This window comes from Neltuma alba, unplaced genomic scaffold (assembly GCF_004799145.2).
Source record: "Neltuma alba isolate B1F8T4 unplaced genomic scaffold, ASM479914v2 tig00011783_pilon, whole genome shotgun sequence".
In the NCBI taxonomy this organism is placed as follows: domain Eukaryota; kingdom Viridiplantae; phylum Streptophyta; class Magnoliopsida; order Fabales; family Fabaceae; genus Neltuma; species Neltuma alba.
Genome location: NW_021636406.1, coordinates 347,248 through 366,308, shown reverse-complemented (window position 1 = coordinate 366,308; position 19,061 = coordinate 347,248). Strand labels below are relative to the sequence as shown.

Genomic DNA, 19,061 nt, shown 5'->3' with positions numbered 1-19,061 from the left:
TAAAATTGGCTCCAAATACATGTTAAATTCATTTCACATTAACCAGTTGCAAATGACAATAGCGAAATTGTAACTCTCATTACGAAAGTTGTAATTCACATTACAAATTTTGTCATTATCATTATCAGGAGTGTGAAATTAGCTCCAAATATATATTACTTGGGTTTGAAATAAACGAGTTGCAAATAACAATAGCAAGATGATAACTCTCATTACAAAAATTGTAATTCATATTATAAATGTTGTCATTATCATTATCGGAGTAGTGAAATTGGCTCCAAATACATGTTACTTTAGTTTAAAATAAACGAGTTGCAAATGGTAATACGGAAGTGGTCACTTGCATTACGAATGTTGTTAATCCCATTACGTGTGTAGTGAAATTTGGGTCCAAATAGATGTAATTTGGGGTACAAATAATTGAGTTGCAAATGCCATGACAGAAGTTACAACTTTCATTATGCATGCTGTAATTATTATTACTTGTTTAGTGAAATTATTCCAAAAAAGATTTAAATTAAGCCAACAAATATCATAACTTACAACCTACAACCATAAGTCAAGTATTTTGACAATATCTGAACACTACTTTCACAAATACTATATGTTTAATTTACGTAATCTTTACTACTACCACAGATGCTGTCTTTTGGTCAGTGTGGTGGCTTCATTTGATGAAAACAAGCTCAATGCTTTGTCATGTCTTGAATTAAGGTCATGATTCACTAGCCACCACACGAATGCATAATTCAGTAACTTGAAACTGATTTTTCAGCTCCTACTTTGAGCTCATAGGCTGTAAAACAATCTGATTCAAACAGCACAATCATAATTCAGCACTTAGAGACATAAATCATTATGTCCACATCAATTTTTAATCTCTAGATCTTCAATCCTCAAACCAACAGTTTTTTAAAAAAAAAAGAAGAAGAAAGGAAAATCAGTTTTATGCCTCGATACTTTAATTTCACAAGCATCAATTCACAAGCAATAACCCATATACTATATATATACAAATATTTTACAAGTATTGAATCAGCTTTTAACCTTCAAAACATTTCAACTAGCAATAATATATAATCTGTAAATTATTTTCACTTTCAGAACATGCTAATATATAATTCAGATTCATTAAACAGTCTCTGAACACTATTATATCAGCTTCTAAATTTCCAAAACTTGAATCCCGCAACCTCAAGCATTAATAGCCCCAGCAGCAATGAACACACACACATGCTTGTAAGATGACATGCCATAGCCATTCACTACCCCGATAATGATAATAACAACATTTGTAATGTGAGTAACAACATTTGTAATCAAATTAACCACTCCGGTCATGCCCATTGGCAACTTCCGCCATCTCCCTTGGAGGAATTAAGGAAATGGTAAAAATATGTTGACAAAATAGCATACAAGTACACCTGAAGAACATCATGATATGTTTATATTAACATTCAGACTTTACTACATGTATAATGGAATTGACTACTGAAGTGATAATATTTACCAAAAACCAGTACGCCTATGACAGAAGTTACATAACTTGTATTCAAATGACAAGTTAACATTAAGATTAAACCACCACCTAATGTTTCCTTGTCATTCAGATTACAAACATATCCTACCCAGTTAACATCATTTACAAAAAGGATAACCTCTCTATCAACTATTCTCCCAAAAAATTAAGGGTTCAAAAGTTATTCTATTTACACCAAAAAAATTGCTCCTCAATGTTAGACCCAATGTCAGATGTCATCAAAGCCTGCTAACCTGCAACAAAGAAGCATAAATCAATATTTTAGTTACCCAATAATCAATTTCATTTATCTTTCGAAACACCCAAAAAATACACACACCCACTTACTCCATTGACAACTTAAATATAGGATTTTACAATTTCAGTAATGAATTTAACAACACTGACCACCTCATGCTTACTGTTTGTCACCATTTTTTCATTTCCGACGCGTCACTCTCTCGTCCTGGTCAAATTATTCATCCAAACCCTCTACACTCACAGACCCATCCCCATTCGAGCATGCAGCAACAAAGAAATCGGGTGATACTAGCGTTTTAACGGAAAAATTGCTTACCTTTTCCCTCTTTTCCAGATTTCCATCCTTGCTCTAGCTTCGTCTTCTCAGCCTTTCTCTCTTCTGGTATATTATTGTTTTCTTTGCAGTTCATATCTTCAGAGAAGTTGAGGGTATTTTAGTCTTTCTACCGAATTGACAAAATTCCAGATTGATACCCCATACCCATTTGGTCATTTCAGTTATTTGTATACCCATTTTGTCATTTCAAATTTCAACCGTCCTTTTTCTGTCATTTTCCCAAGATTTTTTTTATTCCTATTTATTTAAAGTCGTTTATTTAATTTGTTCTGTAATACCCTTAGATATTAAATTTATTCCTTGTCAAATCTGTGGATATAAAATAATTGATGAGGCGGGATGCGACGCCTTTAGGGGTTGACGCATGGAGTTACTCTATTTGGCACTTGTCGTCGGATGTAACAACCAATATTTTAAAAGCAGGAAGTCGAACCAGAAAAATAAAAAGGTTACGATTTAATTGGTTAGACCGACTAGACCGTCCAGTCAGACCGGTGGCCCAATAATTAATTCAAAATAATATTATATATAATTAATATATATGAAAATATTAAATTATTAAATAATTTAGAAATACATTTAAATAATCTAAAATTGTAGTGAAATCATTGAAAATAGACTAAAACCTTATATATTTAAATTTATGTATGTTTAAAATATTTAAAATTATTAATTCATTCAAATCAAAACATTGTTTTAAAGACTAAACCAGATATCAAAACAAAAATGCTAACGACTCATAGTTTTAACACCACAATATATGAAATTTCTAATAAAATAATACTATATAATTATAAATAGTCTAAAAATATATTAGGATATTTGAGGGGGGTCAATTTTTTTTAATTTTTTTAGTTTTTCTTTTCCAGTCAGGCTAAAAAACCTCCAGTTTTCTGAAAACCATTTCAGTTCCTGGTCCAACTCTGGGTTCTAGCTTAATGACGGCTCAACTATGGTCCAATCCGGATCAATTATATGAACTGTTTTTTGGTCCACACCAAGTTGTTGACGAGTTCGGTTGACGGTTTAACTAATCAGACCGTTAATAACCCAAGGCCAAGGCACTGGAAAATCTGATTCCTGATTTGTAAATCTAGGCGGTCCAGGGGAATTATGATTATGATTCGAAGGTGATAGGCGCATTCCCAACTACATGTAATTATTACTTCCTCTCATCTTATATAATAGGTACTCCTTGATATATAAAAATTAAAAGTTAAATACTTAATTTAAAGATATTAAGAATATATAGTGTATAAAGAGATATGTTGTGTATATTTATTACTTCCAATGTTGGGTAGAAAGAGACTTTTTTTTTTTTTAAATATACAAACTTATTAGAAAATTTTTTTTGGTGAACCAAGCTTATTAGAAATTTAGTTTATTCTTCTTGACTATATTGTCAGCTCATGTTATTTAAAAAAGTATTTGGATGAAAATCAAATTATAATTTTAAAAGTAATTTTATGGTATACGAAGTAAATATATGGAGGAATTTGTCTCAATTTGTGTAAAAGTGTTTTTCAAAAAACACTTCTGGGGATATCCAAACACCCGCTAAAAATAAGTTATCTGTTGTATATATTTCATTTAAGAAAAAATAATTATAAAAGGATAAGCTTCCCGTGGTGGCATTAGTTATTTGTAATAAATAAGTACTCCTCCAGTTCTAAATATAAGACCCTTATACTTTTAGTATAAATGTCTTATATTTAGGCCCGGAGGAGTATTGTTTTTCATAAAATACCCTTATTAATTATATGCATTGAGACTACCTTTTCATGAAGTACTTTTGATATGTGCGATGTCAAAAAAGTACATTTAATTAATATGTGTAATCACCAAATGAACTATTTTAGAAAATAAATAAATAAATATGTGAGAGGAAATAGATTGAGATTTTATATTTAGAACTAAATTAAATCTTCAACTAATTCTTATATTAAAGATAGGAAGTAGTATAAAATATTTTTTTTGAGAGTATTCTGATCTTATTTACAAGATTCACTCAAAAGATCAATGTCTAAAATTTTAACCAATTTTTTTATTAATTACATATAGTATCACTATATTAATATTTCTATGTACTTATTTTTTTCTTCCCATTATCTTCTCTCTTCCATAAATAATAATTTTAAAAAAAAACAAGATACATTTTTATATATTTATTGTATTTAACTAATTTTAACTATTTTTTTTATTTATGGAATTCTGTTAAGACTAGAGAAAGTTATGCAAATGAGATTGAATCCAACCTATTCAATAACTAAACAACTCAGGCATGCTCTCATTTCATGAGAGGTTAATATGCCAACCATTACCCTTGGATTTGTTGATGATTTAAATCTAACTAATTATACAGTTATAATGATTGAGCCAGGGGACATCAATTTTTTATTAAATTAAATTCATTATCAAGGTGAGTTAATTTTGTTAGTAATAAAGACTACCATATTTTCAGAGTGATCCACCTTCCTTGTATCATACCATATCCATGCAATATTACAAGCACCAATATTAAGAGAATATTCATGTTATAATTATATATGGTGATGAATAAAAGAAGACAACTAGCTACTTTAGCAGCATTAACTACGTTAATTAACGAAGAGGTATTGATCACATGGGACAACAATAAGCAGCTTACGTGCACACACATCAATTATGAAGATTGTGCTACATGTTAATTAAAAACTCTATATAAGGCTCCAAGAATAATAGTCCGTAGCTCAAAAGCCATGGAACTGCACTTTAGCAAGTTCATGGCAACCTCAAAGCAAGGAGAACATGTTATAGTGCTCAGCATTGATGGTGGGGGCGTCCGAGGAATCATTCCTGGCATTATCCTTGCCTTCCTCGAATCACAGCTTCAAGTTTTTAACAATATGGAATGGAATTCAACCTATATATTCTCTGTAGTTTTCAGTGTTTTCTTAGTACTATCTCTCTTGTTTTTAATATAAGAGCTAGGTACTAATTGACTTAAATTAAGAATATTAGTTAAGTTAATTATTTGTAACATATGTATGTAAAATACTTTTTTTAATCATATAAATTTGAACTGCCTTTGATAGAAATCTCACAATATGTCCTTTGGAGAAACAATTATGAAAGATTTGAAATACAAAGGGCAACAAGCTTTTACATTTATGACCAAAGTAAATTTCTTGTCTAATTGCTATATTTAGGATTGGAGGGAGTATTATTTATTTTTAGGTGTTATACATTTATGATCCTTTGAAATGATGTAAGAGCTACTTAATGAATTTAAGTAGATTAAGAAAATTAAATAAATTAACTAATTATAAACAATGTGATTTGATCTCTCTAAAGTATCCCTATGTAACATTAGATTATGTATCACCTTATAAGCTAAGTAAATGCTACATCTAGTCCTAATTATAAGATCTAGTTTATAGTTTACAAACAAGGTCTTATAAATAGGACCGGAGATAGTAATTTGGAAAAAAATAATTACAGAAGACAAAGTAAATTAAAGTTTTATATTTAAGATCAAATCTACAATCCCAACTAACTCTTATATTAAGGACAGAAAATACTATGTATGTGTATGCTTTTCAATCTTAATGTCCTCATGGCTAAATTTTGGCTTTTTCCGTGGTGAAACTCATTTGATACGTTTGTCCACTCACGAGATCATGCACCTATTAGAAAGAATTTAACTTGAGCCCATGAGATTTGGACGCATATAAAGATTGTTTATTTTAAAGTATATGTGTCTGTATTATGTGGTGCAGAAGCTGGATGAAGAAGACGCAAGATTGGCAGATTATTTTGATGTAATAGCAGGAACAAGTACAGGAGGATTAATGACTGCAATGCTCACTGTTCCAAATGAAAACAAGAGGCCTTAATTACAACTCAATTCCTTGATCTTTAAATTATCTTTTTATAAATTTGATTCAGTTTTTAAAATTTAACTTGACACAATTCAGACTCTCAAGTTTTAACCATTTAATCTGTTAATTAGTCTCTGCACTTTGTGACATGATTATAGTTCAATCCATGAAGGACTATATAATTTTCTAAAATGTAAAAACCAAGCGATTAAATGGCTGATACTTGAAGGATTGAGTTGTAATTAAGGAAAAAAAATATAAGGACTAAATGATTAGTTTTTCTAATTAAATTAAATTACACACAATCTCCTAAATTTTAAGCACATAAACACACGCAAAATGTTTAGTGATGTCATGCGGGTGAAGGAGGGGAAAATGCTAGCAGTACCAAAGTACGACGGGAAGTAATTGCGTAATCTTATTAAGGAACAGCTTGGGAAACACCAGATTGAACCAAACATTGACCAATGTTGTCATCCCTACCTTCGACCTCAAACGCCTTCAACCCACTGTTTTCTCCACTTTTAAGGTTCATCTCCTTCTCTCCATCTGTTGCTGGTTTACCTAAAATTGTTTCAACTATGGGCTGTGACATGAATGTACATGTGTTGTTGGACAATAAGACAGCAAACGAAGAAGCCAGGAGTGAATGCATTGCTCTCTGATATAGATGCATTTCAACTTGAGCAGCACCAAGTATCTGCCTGCTCATTATTTCACCACCCAAAATGACAAGCGCCAAGGTCAGGAGTTCAACCTCATTGATGTTGGTGTTGCTGCAAATAACCCTGTATGTTTTCTTCCTTCCAACGCTATCACTATCATTTTATTTTCGAGAGAATTACTGTGCAGTTCTATATAAGCAATCTAATCACCAAAATATTTTAGAACAAGTAAGTAGCATGCAATAACAAGATCCTGTGCAAGAAATGACAACAGATTGTTAAATATTGACAACTTAAAAGAACTTTTGTGATTAACCATTTATACGTAAAACTAATTCATTTTGTCCTTTCCAATTTGAGTCAAGCTTCTCTCTAGCTTTGTTTGTCACGGCGTGTCTCTGTCCAGGTGCATGCAAAGCAAGCTAGGATCTTTTCACCTGTGAGGAGCGTTTCTTTGGAGAGAACCCTAAATTATTGCAGTAATTTTTAAATCTTACAGATTCCTTCCTGGATAACATGCATTAATTACTTTTACCCTGTGCTCTCAACGTCTTTAAAAAGATTGGTTATGTAGGTGGGAGGGAGAGAGACGGATGATTAGAATGTCGGCTTTAATTTAGTTGGGCTGTCAACTTTCTGGTGCGAGTGAAGCTTTTTCTTTTTTCTTTTTAATTTATAATTTGGTTATGTAGGTGGAGCTTACAGTGAACAGTCTTCATCGAGACAGAAGATGAGAGGAGTTATGCTAATAGTTAGGGAGGACGTTGTCGAACATTGGAATGGGTCTTCACATCCTTCAGTAGAGGAGTTGGTGGGAATGCCATTCCGGTGGTGCTGGTTTTCTTCTTAACGAGAGGGGTGAGAGCTGGGCAAATGGTGGAAGATGCCATAAACGGACGCGCGTCGGCTACTTGAATAGATCTTCACATCCTTTGACAGAGAAGTTCATCGGCTACAGGTTAAGATCAATGAAATATTTTACCCAATCTTTTGTCTTCTTCCTCTTTATTGCTCTCTCTCCTCTGTACATTAATAGCATACACACACTTTAGGTCCCAAAGATGAAGTTTGAAGGAGTTGGCGGAGAAAATAAAATATCTTCTAATATTGCATTCGATTAAGAGGGCAGAAGTAGCAGAGGATAGAACTTGAATGGGGGAGAGAGAGATTTTCTAGAAAAAAGAGTAGGAGAGGGAGATGATGAGGTGGAGGGTGACATGGAAGAGAGGAAGGGAGAGTCCCATGTGGCGTGCCACACAAGCAATCTAGTCAAATTAACAGCCAAAATTGAGTGGATTAACTGTCAGGGCAATATTGCTACGTTTTTGTAACTTCCGAGACAGACGTTGAGACTTTAAAAACTTCTAGACATCCATAGCTCCTAGCTGCATACTTTCGGAGTAAATTTGCACATTATCCCTATTCTAAATTACCGTTACTTTACTGACCATTTCTATACACATTCACAATCATCGTTGCATCAAATTTTGAAACAAAACCATGTAATTCTGGGCATATATTTTAATTATTACAAGGCAACCACCTAAAGAGAAGTTCTAACTGGCAACTATTATCCATTTACAAAGAACAGCGTGTGCCGAAATCAGTTAAGGAAATGCATAAAACTACAATGCAAACTCATATATTCACCACTTTGTCGATTTACATTTGCCTGACATTGAGTTCCCTTGAAAGTATGGCATGAAGGTTCTTATAACTTCTTCGTAAGTTGGTCTCTTGTAGTCCACTGCCTGTAATCAGTTATAGCAATCAGTTCTTCGCAGAGATAAAATGATCAAATTTAGGCTTCAATACACTTTTTCCCCCTTGCCCCCCCCCCCAAAAAAAAGAAAAGTTTCAATATGTTCGCTTCAGTTCAAAAGCAAGCAATGTTGACTAGCCTTCGTGTTTTCTAAAATGCCTCAATGTTGCCTGTCATGTAATGTGAAAGTAGGCAAACGATTAAGTCTGATAATAATAAGTTTTTGTTGATGGAATAAGTGACAGGAGCACAATTGAATCATTTCAGAAAATCAGAGGGCAATATATCTGGTTATGGACTAACAGGGTCAAATTGAAACTTGGGAAAGACTAAGGGGATTAAAAGTGTATTTAATTAAGCCTAAACTCACTATCTGTAAACAAGATTCTGAAACTAGCCTGCTCAATAACTTCTTCAGGGTGAGCCCATTTCCATTCAGCAAATTCTGGGTCCGCTTCTCCAGTTGCCAAATTGATTTCACTGTCATCTTTTGTTAACCGCATAAGGAACCTATTGAATGTTCAAATCCAAGGTTATAAAAAGCACAGTTTTGAAAAAGTAACCATGTAAATTTGGTCATAGAGTTCAAACATGAGCAAGAAATACCAGCTAAATAAAATAATGGCAGAGTCTTTACTTACAGTTTAAACATCAATATGAAAATATAGGCTTAGTTTTTTGTTTTGGCCATGCAAAATACAGGCATAGTTAAAAGTATATTCAAAGAAGAGCTTATTTTGTTTTACAACAGCTGAGTAGTATGCTGGGGAAACCGGACTTGGTAAGCATGACAAACCCTGATGTTTATCCTTCAGGAAGGCATAATGTCACATAAATTTCATAGATACATCTTGTATTTATCATTAAATTATATTATTAATGCAAATTAAACCACAACGAAATTTCACCGTAAGACTGAAACTCCACAAATTCCCTCTCCACATAAGAACGATCAATCACATCGTTGATTAGTAAACATTCTTATTTTAACTTTGACTGAATAGACTAAACATACTTAGACATCCAACCAAGTCAAGCAAATATTTTAGACAACCTCATTCAAACATGTGATCAAACATTTCTAATCAAAGTAAACAGTGAATCTTATATAGCCATACGAATAAAAAGGTTATGTTCCACTGTTAGAGTCATTAATTCATTATTTACCTCAACTTCTGTAAATGACGTGGGGTTGCGGGTAGATCATGCATGCAATTAACATAGAAGACAAAATTGATAAATAAAAGTCAACTTATGCGTATTCCTACAAAAGCCCTCTCAGAGAATATGGGAATCAACCTTAGAAGAGAATACTGAATGAGCTCAGTATTCTGAAACCCAAATTAACTACATACTAAAGATCCAAAAGCACCCTAGGGTAGAGCTGCAAGCCTTGATGTATATTTGTTGAGGCTTATGGGCATATTATGCCTGGTTCTAATGAGAAAAGTTAGCTCACAGGCTGTTCCACAGTTCAACAACTTCACCTCAGGCATGCATCAATTCATATACACTCACTAATCAGATGTGTATTACAGGGATGAGCTGAGCAGGGAATATTGGCTAGACCCATTTTAATAGCACTACTGATACGTAAACCCATATATGAATGCTAAGTTATTTACTTATACTAAACCTCCTTTAATTTGAGCCAAAATGAAGATATCAACCAAGAAGCAAGATATCCAATAGCAGCAAGGATTGTGACTTCAGGGTTCACCAAGGGGAAGGCCATCAACTACACTGCATAGCTTTAAGGTCCCATATATGATCATCATCACATGAATAGGTAAAATTTTATCCACGGAATTAACAGATTCAAAAGTAAGAATCTCTATGGATTGTCAAGTATTATGGGTCTCCCCCACCCCACCCCCCCCCCCCAAAAAAAAAGAATAAAAAACACACCATTTTTGTGCCTGCCCATGCCAGTCACCTCCCCACAGACGATTAACTTTGGCCTTCACATGAGGAGGGAAGTCATAAGTCAACCATCTTGGAACCTGCAAAGCACAATCTCTTATCAACCTCCACTTGATTATCAGAAAATGATGGCAAGAGTTTCCAATAGAATCCACCGTTTTTATATAAAGTATATTTGCTTTTCCTCAATCACAGTCAGGCAGGTTGTTTCCATTTATTTCTTATCTGATATTGTTTCTCTTCATCTTTTTTATTTTTTAATTTTTAATTGTGAATTGTATAGGAATTTCCATAAATATCAGGATTTTGTGAAATGGTGCTTGTCTGTATTACTCTTAGATGTAAGCATGCACAATCATTGTTGTTTGCAGAATATACTAAAGCAAACCAAAACCGACTGATAAGAGCCAGATTAGCACAAACCTCAGCAATTATTTCAGCAGATACTATTCCTGTTTCTTCTCGAAGTTCTCTAATGGCAGCAGATTTTGGTTCTTCACCATCCTCAATCCCACCCTGATATTCAAGATCACAGAGGAAAAGAATAAATTTTAGCTGAAAATTTTGAACTAGTAACAAAAGATTACCAAAATATGGCAAAGAGTCTGTCTGATATTCAAACAAAAGAAACACATCAAGTGCAATGCTGTATATTAAGCCTGCCAGAAGTGAGGTTGTCCAATCTTGGAAGGTCAAAATAGACCCCAGTATATAATGAAAAGAGCGTTTTCTATCATTGATGCTAAATAGTAATGAATTATCCCTTTTTTTTTTCTTTTGGCCAGAATGAGTTGTCCATTAAATCAACAGGAAAATCCATATTACATCTTATGCAATAAGATCCAACCAATATCCCCGACAAACAAATTATGAACTATGTAATACCTTCACTTCTCTAATTCTATGTTTTGGCTACAGGTTATGACTCATTTGAATTCACCGTAAAGGAGGGGGGAAAAAATCTCACCTGAGGCATTTGCCATGCTCCAGGTACATTCAATTTGGAAGCCACAAAAACCTGAGCCAAAAAGAAAACCAGGGTTATACAGAGCTACTCATAAAACAGGATGAACAATGAAAGAATAGGATTCATATTCTTCAAATTAAATTGGATACATTAATATAAATTCTAAACGACAGATATGGTATCTCATGTTCAAATTATCAGTTTGCTTAAAAGATTGGAAACATTGTATCTCAAACAATGAAAACAAAAAGTAGATCAGTAGAACATCCATTATAAGCTGTAGTTAGTTCATTCTGGCCAGATTTAAAGTGAAATCAGCAGAAGATTTTTCAATCTGGGACAAAAAAAAATTTAGAAAAACAACGGCTCGTAAATTTCCTGGCAATTTTCATGTAAGCAATCACGAGAAAGGGAAGGGAAAAAAATAGTAACATATCATACCAATTTCCCAAATCTAGCACTGAAATTACGGAGCTAGTGTTTGTTTCAGTTACTGATCAAATCACCAAATTACTTAAAGAAATAAATCAACATGAGAAACTGAAAGAACTCAGAGATAAAATTTGAAGCTTTTTTATTTATTAACTTGCCGGTTAAAACTTTTCAATTTAGCAGAGGATATAAAAATGAGAAAACAAGGGGGGGGGGACATAACAGTGATCCCAAACCAACGAATGGCAATAGCAACAAAAACCCAGTACATTTATGTGGCAAACAGTTAACAAAAAAAAAGTGCATTTAAAGTCGCTAGTTCTATAGCTTAAGCAAGAAACGGCAGAGACAGAGAGGAAACCTGGAAATCGGAGTTGATCAGACAGACTCCAACGTTGGGACGGTAACCTTTGGGAAGGCCTTCCATGGTTGTTTCTTGAGAGAGAACCGAGATTCAGGTGGGGAAAAAGTAAAATAAAAACAGTGGTGTTGTGTTGATGATGATGATGGGATCGGTGTGAGTGAGATAGAAGAAAGTGAAGAAAACAAATTGGGTTGTTTGTCAATTTGAGTTGTGATGCGCTGTGAGCTCACGAGCTGTGGGGTGGGGGCGTGTGCGCGTTAATTTGATGTGTGGGAATGAGCGACGGACGCTGACTCTGACAAAAAAAGAAAAAAAGTGACTCTCACACGCGCACACAAGAGCGTGGAGTTTCCTGCACTTTTGTCCTACGCACCCCGCCCACCAATTTTCTTCCTGGCTTTGAAGAGTGGAGATCCAGTGTGGCTCGCCTACGGTTGCTACTGTGAGCCTCTCCTGGTATTTTTTTCCTTTCCCGTTCTAAAAATCAACACCAAATGGCTGAAATCACGAGGAAAGGTAGGCAACCAAGCAATGAATTAAATTATTACCTTTGATATTTAATTCAAGTCTCGGTTAACTAATTTAAAAATATTTAAAAAGTTAAAAATTACTTAATCATAATATATATTACATGATTTTTTTTAAATACTTATATGTATCATTATATTATATATCAATTTATAAATTAAGCAAGTTATTTAAAAAATGATAAATATAAATATTTTAAAGTATTTTTTTTAGTTTCTCCCATCTTTTTAAATTAATTGGTTAGGCCTTATATTAAAAATATGAAATATGATACAGTACTTCATATCAAAACTTAAAATGTCAATGATTAGGTGGAAATGAGTATTGTTTTGGTCTAACCCTTGGCCCACAATAAAGTCAAAATTTAATTGTAAAATTAAAGTCCAATCTTTTCACCTAATGTGATTGTTGGGTTATTCAAGAAAATTAAAAATAATTTGATTAAGATTAGATTTATGATCTTCCATTATTAGAAAAGTTTTAATATGAGGTTATTGGCGACAGCTGAGAAGCATCAAGCACGTAGCTTGAGGCTTGAAAGGTAAATATAAACAAGGGAAAGATGAGGGCGCATGGTGATAAGATGAGACGGAGCGCAGAGGAACGAAAAGAGAGTGGGGCGCAAGATAGCAAAAGCTACGCCGATGGTGGCGCGGTGAATGAGGTGAACACGCGGAGAGACAGGAGGGGGAAACGCAACAAGCAACAAAAGAATCAAAAAGTGGTGGGCCCCACCACCAACGGCGTTGACTTTCAGTGGCTCGCCTTATATTAAGGAATTGTTGGATCAAGTGATCAATCCATCATTTCTTTTTCTTTTCTTTTCTTGTTTTGCCCGTTGCATTTCAGGTTTTTGTTTTTTGAAAAAAAGAGAGAAGGGAATATAATAAAGGCAAAAAGATCCCCACTTGCGTTATCCACTGGTCAGAAGTCCTTTGCTTTTCTTCACCCAAAAAAAAAAAGAAAAAGAAAAAAGAAGTCCTTTGCTTTTTGAAACCATCCACAGTATCTTTTCTTCCACTTCTCGCAAATATTAGTTTTATCATAATATTGGAAACAAAAGATCATCTCCTTCTAATCAAATTTAATACAAACATAAAAATTAAGATATTTAACATTGTCAATATTATCAGTTAATTCAAATTTAAGTGTTTGTCTTAGCTTATTTTAACTGATTTTATAGCGTACAAGGTAAATATATTAGATAAATTGTAAGGTTTAAAAGTGACTTTTGTAAGTGATCCTAAATATGCATAACTATTAAAAAATTAACATTGATAATCAGCGTTTTGAATATACAGAGTAACGTTAAGCTGAACAAAATTTCAAATATCCATACCTCCTTTACAAATATTTTCAGCGCAAAAATGACTCTTAAGCTAGTTTGATTGATTTTTACATGACAAACAAAGTTCTCCTAATATAATTGTTTTATTCACTAAAGTCAAATTTGAGACATTACTTCAAAGGAAATCTATTTTATTTTACTTAATCTTCTTATCTTTAATTATCACGACTCAGTCCCTTTCACATAAGAGTTAAGTTACACAAATATTTCTTATTTTAAATTACATAAAACTAATTTTATTATTGTACCGTGATTCATGTGTCATAATGAATTTTTCTAAATTTTATTCTTCACAAATTTATATTATTATAAAAAAAAACAATTTTTATTTACATGTTTTTAGCTTATTTTATCATTTCTTTGACTGATTTTTCACTAAATCAATTTTGCAAATGTTTTGAACATGTCCAGTTTGCTAGTACAACGATCAAATCAGTCTGTCTAGTCAAGTGTTGTGGAGAATGATGCCAACCAGGCAACCAACCAAACCTTCATCACATCACATGAAAATGATGCTACGTCAGTTCACAAAACTACTATTAGCTTCACCGCAAATTTACATGTTCAGCTTCCCAAATTACAAGAGACTTTAAAAATATCTAAAACGATCTTTCCTTCCAAATGGCCAAAAAAAAAAAAAGACTCACACATACAAACAAACCAGAAAACACGGTAGAGAACAATCCAAGGGCATGACATATATCAGCATGAAATCCTCGTGAAGAGGATTTGTGCACCATGTTGTGGCTTCAAAGTAATGAACAATATAGGAGAATGGCAATAGGTTGGAGACACAGCAAAACTGTAATTGCGAATGATCATTGCAAGAGCAATCTTTGCCTCAACCATTGCTAAATTTTGACCTACGCAAGTTCGAGGGCCGAGTCCAAAAGGAAAGAACGCGGCTATATGTCTTCGAGGTTCACTAAACCTGTCCGGATTGAACTCATGGCAATCTTCTCCCCAAACCTCTCTGTCATGGTGGATTGCAGCCAATACCAAGTGGAGTTGAGTCTTGGCAGGAACACTAAGATTACCTACCATAACCCTTTTAGATGTTTGTCTCATTAACATCACACCAGGAGGGTACAACCTAAGTGTTTCATTAATTATCATCCCAACCTGTTGCGAAATGTCAACAAACAATGGTCAATGTTGATCAATACAGATATTTGTTTCAATCACACTGATTAATGATGAATTAATCGTAAGTACAACCACTTTTGTCCCCTAAATATGATTTTAATACTTACAAGTTTAATTTTGTTCCATGTTCATGCTTTCAGAGGTGGTAGAAACAATGTTGAACTTTCAGACATACAAAAAGCATCTTGAGTAAGCCAAATGAAGTCATATTTATAGCAGCAAAATGGGATTTTAGTAGCAGACCTAAGAACTCAATAGTTGTTCATTTATTTATACAATCTAAGAGAATTTTACTACAGCACCACTTTTGCAGCTATAACATTGATTGATCACAATTGTATGATTGAAATTCATTTGCTGTTATTTTTTCCTTTTCCCCTTAACATGGCTAATTTTTCTGAATTTCTGCAGATTACTCATGAAGCTATAATATACATATATATCAGTGATTATTTAGATATTTTGACAAATAACCGTGTACAACAATCTGCATTCTAAACCTTATACGAATTCAGAGCAGCATTCTAACCAAAAGTAGATCTTAGAAAATGAATTTTTGAGCTTACAATCTTAAGGTCATTTAATTTGTCTGCAGGTGGAAACTGGCTTTGCCCGACAACATGAAGAATTTCTTCTCGTGCCTTACTTTGCCATTCTTGATGTTTAGCAAGGAGAAGAAGTGCCCAAGTCATCAAACTAGCAGTAGTATCCTTTCCAGCAAAGTAGAAGGTTTTACATTCATCAATGATTTCTTCTATTGTCAGTCTCTCTTCTTCACCAGCCTCATTCTTGTATGTATGCATCAGTGAACTTAACAGATTTCTTGGATTTCCTCTTTGTTTGGCCTTAGCTTCAATCAGCTTCTGAATTGATTCGCGAGTTTCTTTTTCTAGTCTCATCCTGTCTCTGTTCTTCTTAGTTGGCAGATATCTGTACTTTTGTTAAAAGTTCAAACAGAAATGGCTAGAACTCAATTTGCAAGTCAAGAAGGTAAAACATCTCCAGTACAGTTAAAATTTTATAGAACAAGTAACAGAACCAAATTCAACAAAAGGTAGCTCTTACACTGACTGAAAATTACCACCTCTGATCTTAATATAAAAGCTAGTTGACTAATTTGAGCAATTAAGAAAACTAGTTAAGTTGGTTATTTGTAATAAATAGTATTGTTTGTCCTAAAATATCCTTGCTAACTAAGTGTATTAGCTGGAACTATCATTATTACAAGGACTATCTTTGAAAAAAATAGATAAATATGAGAAACAAAATGATTGGAATCTTATATTTAAAGTCAAATTGATACGAGTCAGTTGAAAATAGTAATAATGTGTCCTATTTGTTTTGCCAGCTGTCTAACTAACTGAAAGTAAAGGGATTAGTTATAAATCTCCCTTAATTGTAATCATCCAAATTCAGTTAGATAATAATACACACGAGTTCTCTCTCTCTCTCTCCTCTGCTGTGTACCAAACGAGGTCTTATATTAAGGACTAGAGGTAGTATAAATGAATATCACCAACACTTTCTTTTGTTTATTCAAAATGGATCAAAATTTGGTACTCAAAATATAAAGGACAGACTTGAATTATCCATTCTGACATAACTTAAGAGTATGGTACTTTAAACCAAAAGTGTTGGACATCGTGACATAACAATGACAATATTTGAAATGTTAATTGTAATTCAAAGTGTTGCGTCGCGTTTAATACATGTGTCTTAAATTTGTATGAAGCTTCAAGGGGTATGTATGAGCTTCATATGGATAAAGCCTGTGTTGGTGAGCCTAATTATCAGCCATTAGCATGATAGTTTAAACTGAAGCAATCCAGTTAAATTCTGTATATTTTCTTTAAAAGCTGCCTTTGTTCTAATGAACAAAAGAAGAGCCAACATGGTTACCTAAATCCGGGAATATAGACACTCCTGATTGCTTGGGAGAAAAGATGCATTTGTTGTTCTTGTAAGTTGAAAATACGCTTGCCTTCTTCATAGCTGCTGCCAAATGCAGTCCTCGATATAACCTCTGCAGAAACATTGTGCATCTCTTTGTGCACATCTATCTCGAATTCTTCTCTTCCTCCCCCTATCTCCTCCCACTTCTCTAGCGTCCTTTGAACACTTGCTGCAATATCTGGCACCCACCCCTGCAAAAATTGTCACGCAAGAAATAGTTGATGACATTGGTTTTTGTATTCCAAGCAAGTTAACATAGCTTTTTTTCGTTGATACAAAGGCAAGAAGAAGCTTGAAAAAGGAAAAAGAAAACCTTAAAGAACAAACTAAACTATGATATACTCTCTTATGGAGATTTATCCTGGCGACACACATAAAAAATACTCAGTGCTCAAATGCAAAGTAAAGTGTTGCATCATCATGTCATCATAAATACATTAAAAACATCTTAATAATAACAAAAAGCAGAACAATAGTCACCTTGATAAGCTCCAGGTTAAATGCTTGATTGATGATCCTCCTATGAAGTGCCCATTGATCACCTTCCAAGCCCACAAGTCCTTGTCCAAAAAGAAGCTTAGACTGAGGATTATAGGGCAACTTACAAAAGTCTCCACTCTTACTCATCAACACTTCCTTAACCATATCCGGGTCGGTTATTGCCAGTCGGGGCTTTGACCCGAACCAGTAGAGGAAGGTTTTCCCATACATGGTTGACCACTTATGGTAAAATGGCAGCACCCGTTTTAGGATATCATGGTGAAAAGGGATTGGCTCGGACTGAGTTTCTGCATACAGCCGTCGGATATCCCCTGAGTTCCCGACGATCGGACGGTAGCCAGGCCCTCTGATCCCCTGTTTGCGAAAATCACTCTGGATTTTCCATGGGACCCAGAAAATCGAGTCCAAAATTTTCACTAAGCAGGTGAAAAGGACAATCAAAGTAATGAAGAGAACAATCATGGATGATTGTTAAATCATGAAACTAAGGAATCCAAAAGCTCAGGTTCTGACGTTCTTCTCTTGCAGTATCTTATTCTATCCAGAGAGCTGCACAAAAGAATTTAAAGAATTCACATACGAGTCATTCATTTCTCACTTTGTCTCACAAGTGAAGCTTCCAGAGAACCAGAACTGAATGAGTAATGAATAATATAAAAGTAAAACAAAGTAAAGGTCAAAACTTTCAAACAGGCAGAGGGAAGATAACACTGCATGGATTAAAACCAAAGGCGTTGACTTTCACCTTGAGAAAGATGAAGCTAGTCTTCTTCTGGGCAGCTATTCCCTCCAAGACAGCGAAACTTACTAAATATTTAGTGATCGCTGATTTTCGAACAAGAAACAGGACAAGAAACAGGGGGCATGCGATCACAGGATTTGTGAAGGGCATCAGCACAAATACTACTAAAATATTCGTCTTCAATATTTATCTGGGGAATGGGACTGAGGTCTTGGACTGATGAAAATGATTTTTCTTGAAAAACCAGGATAAAACACTTGTTGGTCCTTCCATACTTGTCCGAGAAAATTTGCATAAAAATATGCCTAATGTGTGTTGTGATTGATTCTCCAACAATGGAGTGAAGGGCATTTTGCGATTTTAGCCTTGGCAGTGGCACTTAGAGGGTTTTTGCAGGAAGGTCAAATTAGATTTAACGCCAGCGAAAAAAAAAAAGGGAAAAAAAAGAAAAAGAGGTGATCTTTGGCCAACAAAAGGAAAAAAGAAAAATGTCTCCACATCTCCTTAGTCATTTACTATTTTCATTTAGGACTAAAATATATATTTAGTCTTTTAATTTTGTATAAGATTTTAATTTGATTTCTTAATTTTAAAAAGTATATATTTGGTCATTTAATCCTAAAATCATTAGGCTTTAATGAATTTTTTATAACAATCATGGATGTTTTAAAAATTATTAATATTTAAAAATATTTTATTAATATTTAAGATCTTAATTTCATTATTTTTTTAAAAAAATTTAGAGTTAAAAGA

At 33.7% G+C, this 19,061-nt stretch overlaps 2 protein-coding genes and 1 pseudogene across 3 annotated transcripts; 1 reads left to right on the top strand and 2 right to left on the bottom strand.

The window, feature by feature from the left end:
* Positions 1-4,855: 4,855 nt before the first annotated feature.
* Positions 4,856-7,376, top strand: LOC114717972 (patatin-like protein 1; annotated as a pseudogene).
* A 686-nt stretch (positions 7,377-8,062) lies between these two features.
* On the bottom strand, positions 8,063-12,285 carry LOC114717941 (nudix hydrolase 25-like). Of its 2 annotated transcripts, none has more exons than XM_028903178.1 (6): positions 12,088-12,285; positions 11,295-11,345; positions 10,751-10,843; positions 10,313-10,407; positions 8,775-8,914; positions 8,063-8,393 (listed from the first exon to the last, which is right to left on the bottom strand). In XM_028903178.1, exons 1-6 carry the CDS (start codon positions 12,151-12,153, stop codon positions 8,305-8,307), a joined length of 534 nt encoding a protein of 177 aa, XP_028759011.1. In that variant the 5' UTR covers positions 12,154-12,285; the 3' UTR covers positions 8,063-8,304. The 2 variants fall into 2 exon arrangements, with proteins under 2 accessions (XP_028759011.1, XP_028759012.1); XM_028903179.1 differs by having other exon boundaries at positions 8,803-8,914; positions 12,088-12,273.
* Positions 12,286-14,465: 2,180 nt separating this feature from the next.
* LOC114717939 (cytochrome P450 734A1-like) lies at positions 14,466-18,595 on the bottom strand. Its single transcript, XM_028903176.1, has 5 exons — positions 18,312-18,595; positions 17,546-18,115; positions 17,012-17,256; positions 15,679-16,042; positions 14,466-15,088 (listed from the first exon to the last, which is right to left on the bottom strand). Exons 2-5 carry the CDS (start codon positions 18,026-18,028, stop codon positions 14,669-14,671), a joined length of 1,512 nt encoding a protein of 503 aa, XP_028759009.1. The 5' UTR covers positions 18,029-18,115; positions 18,312-18,595; the 3' UTR covers positions 14,466-14,668.
* Between the last annotated feature and the right edge of the window lie 466 nt (positions 18,596-19,061).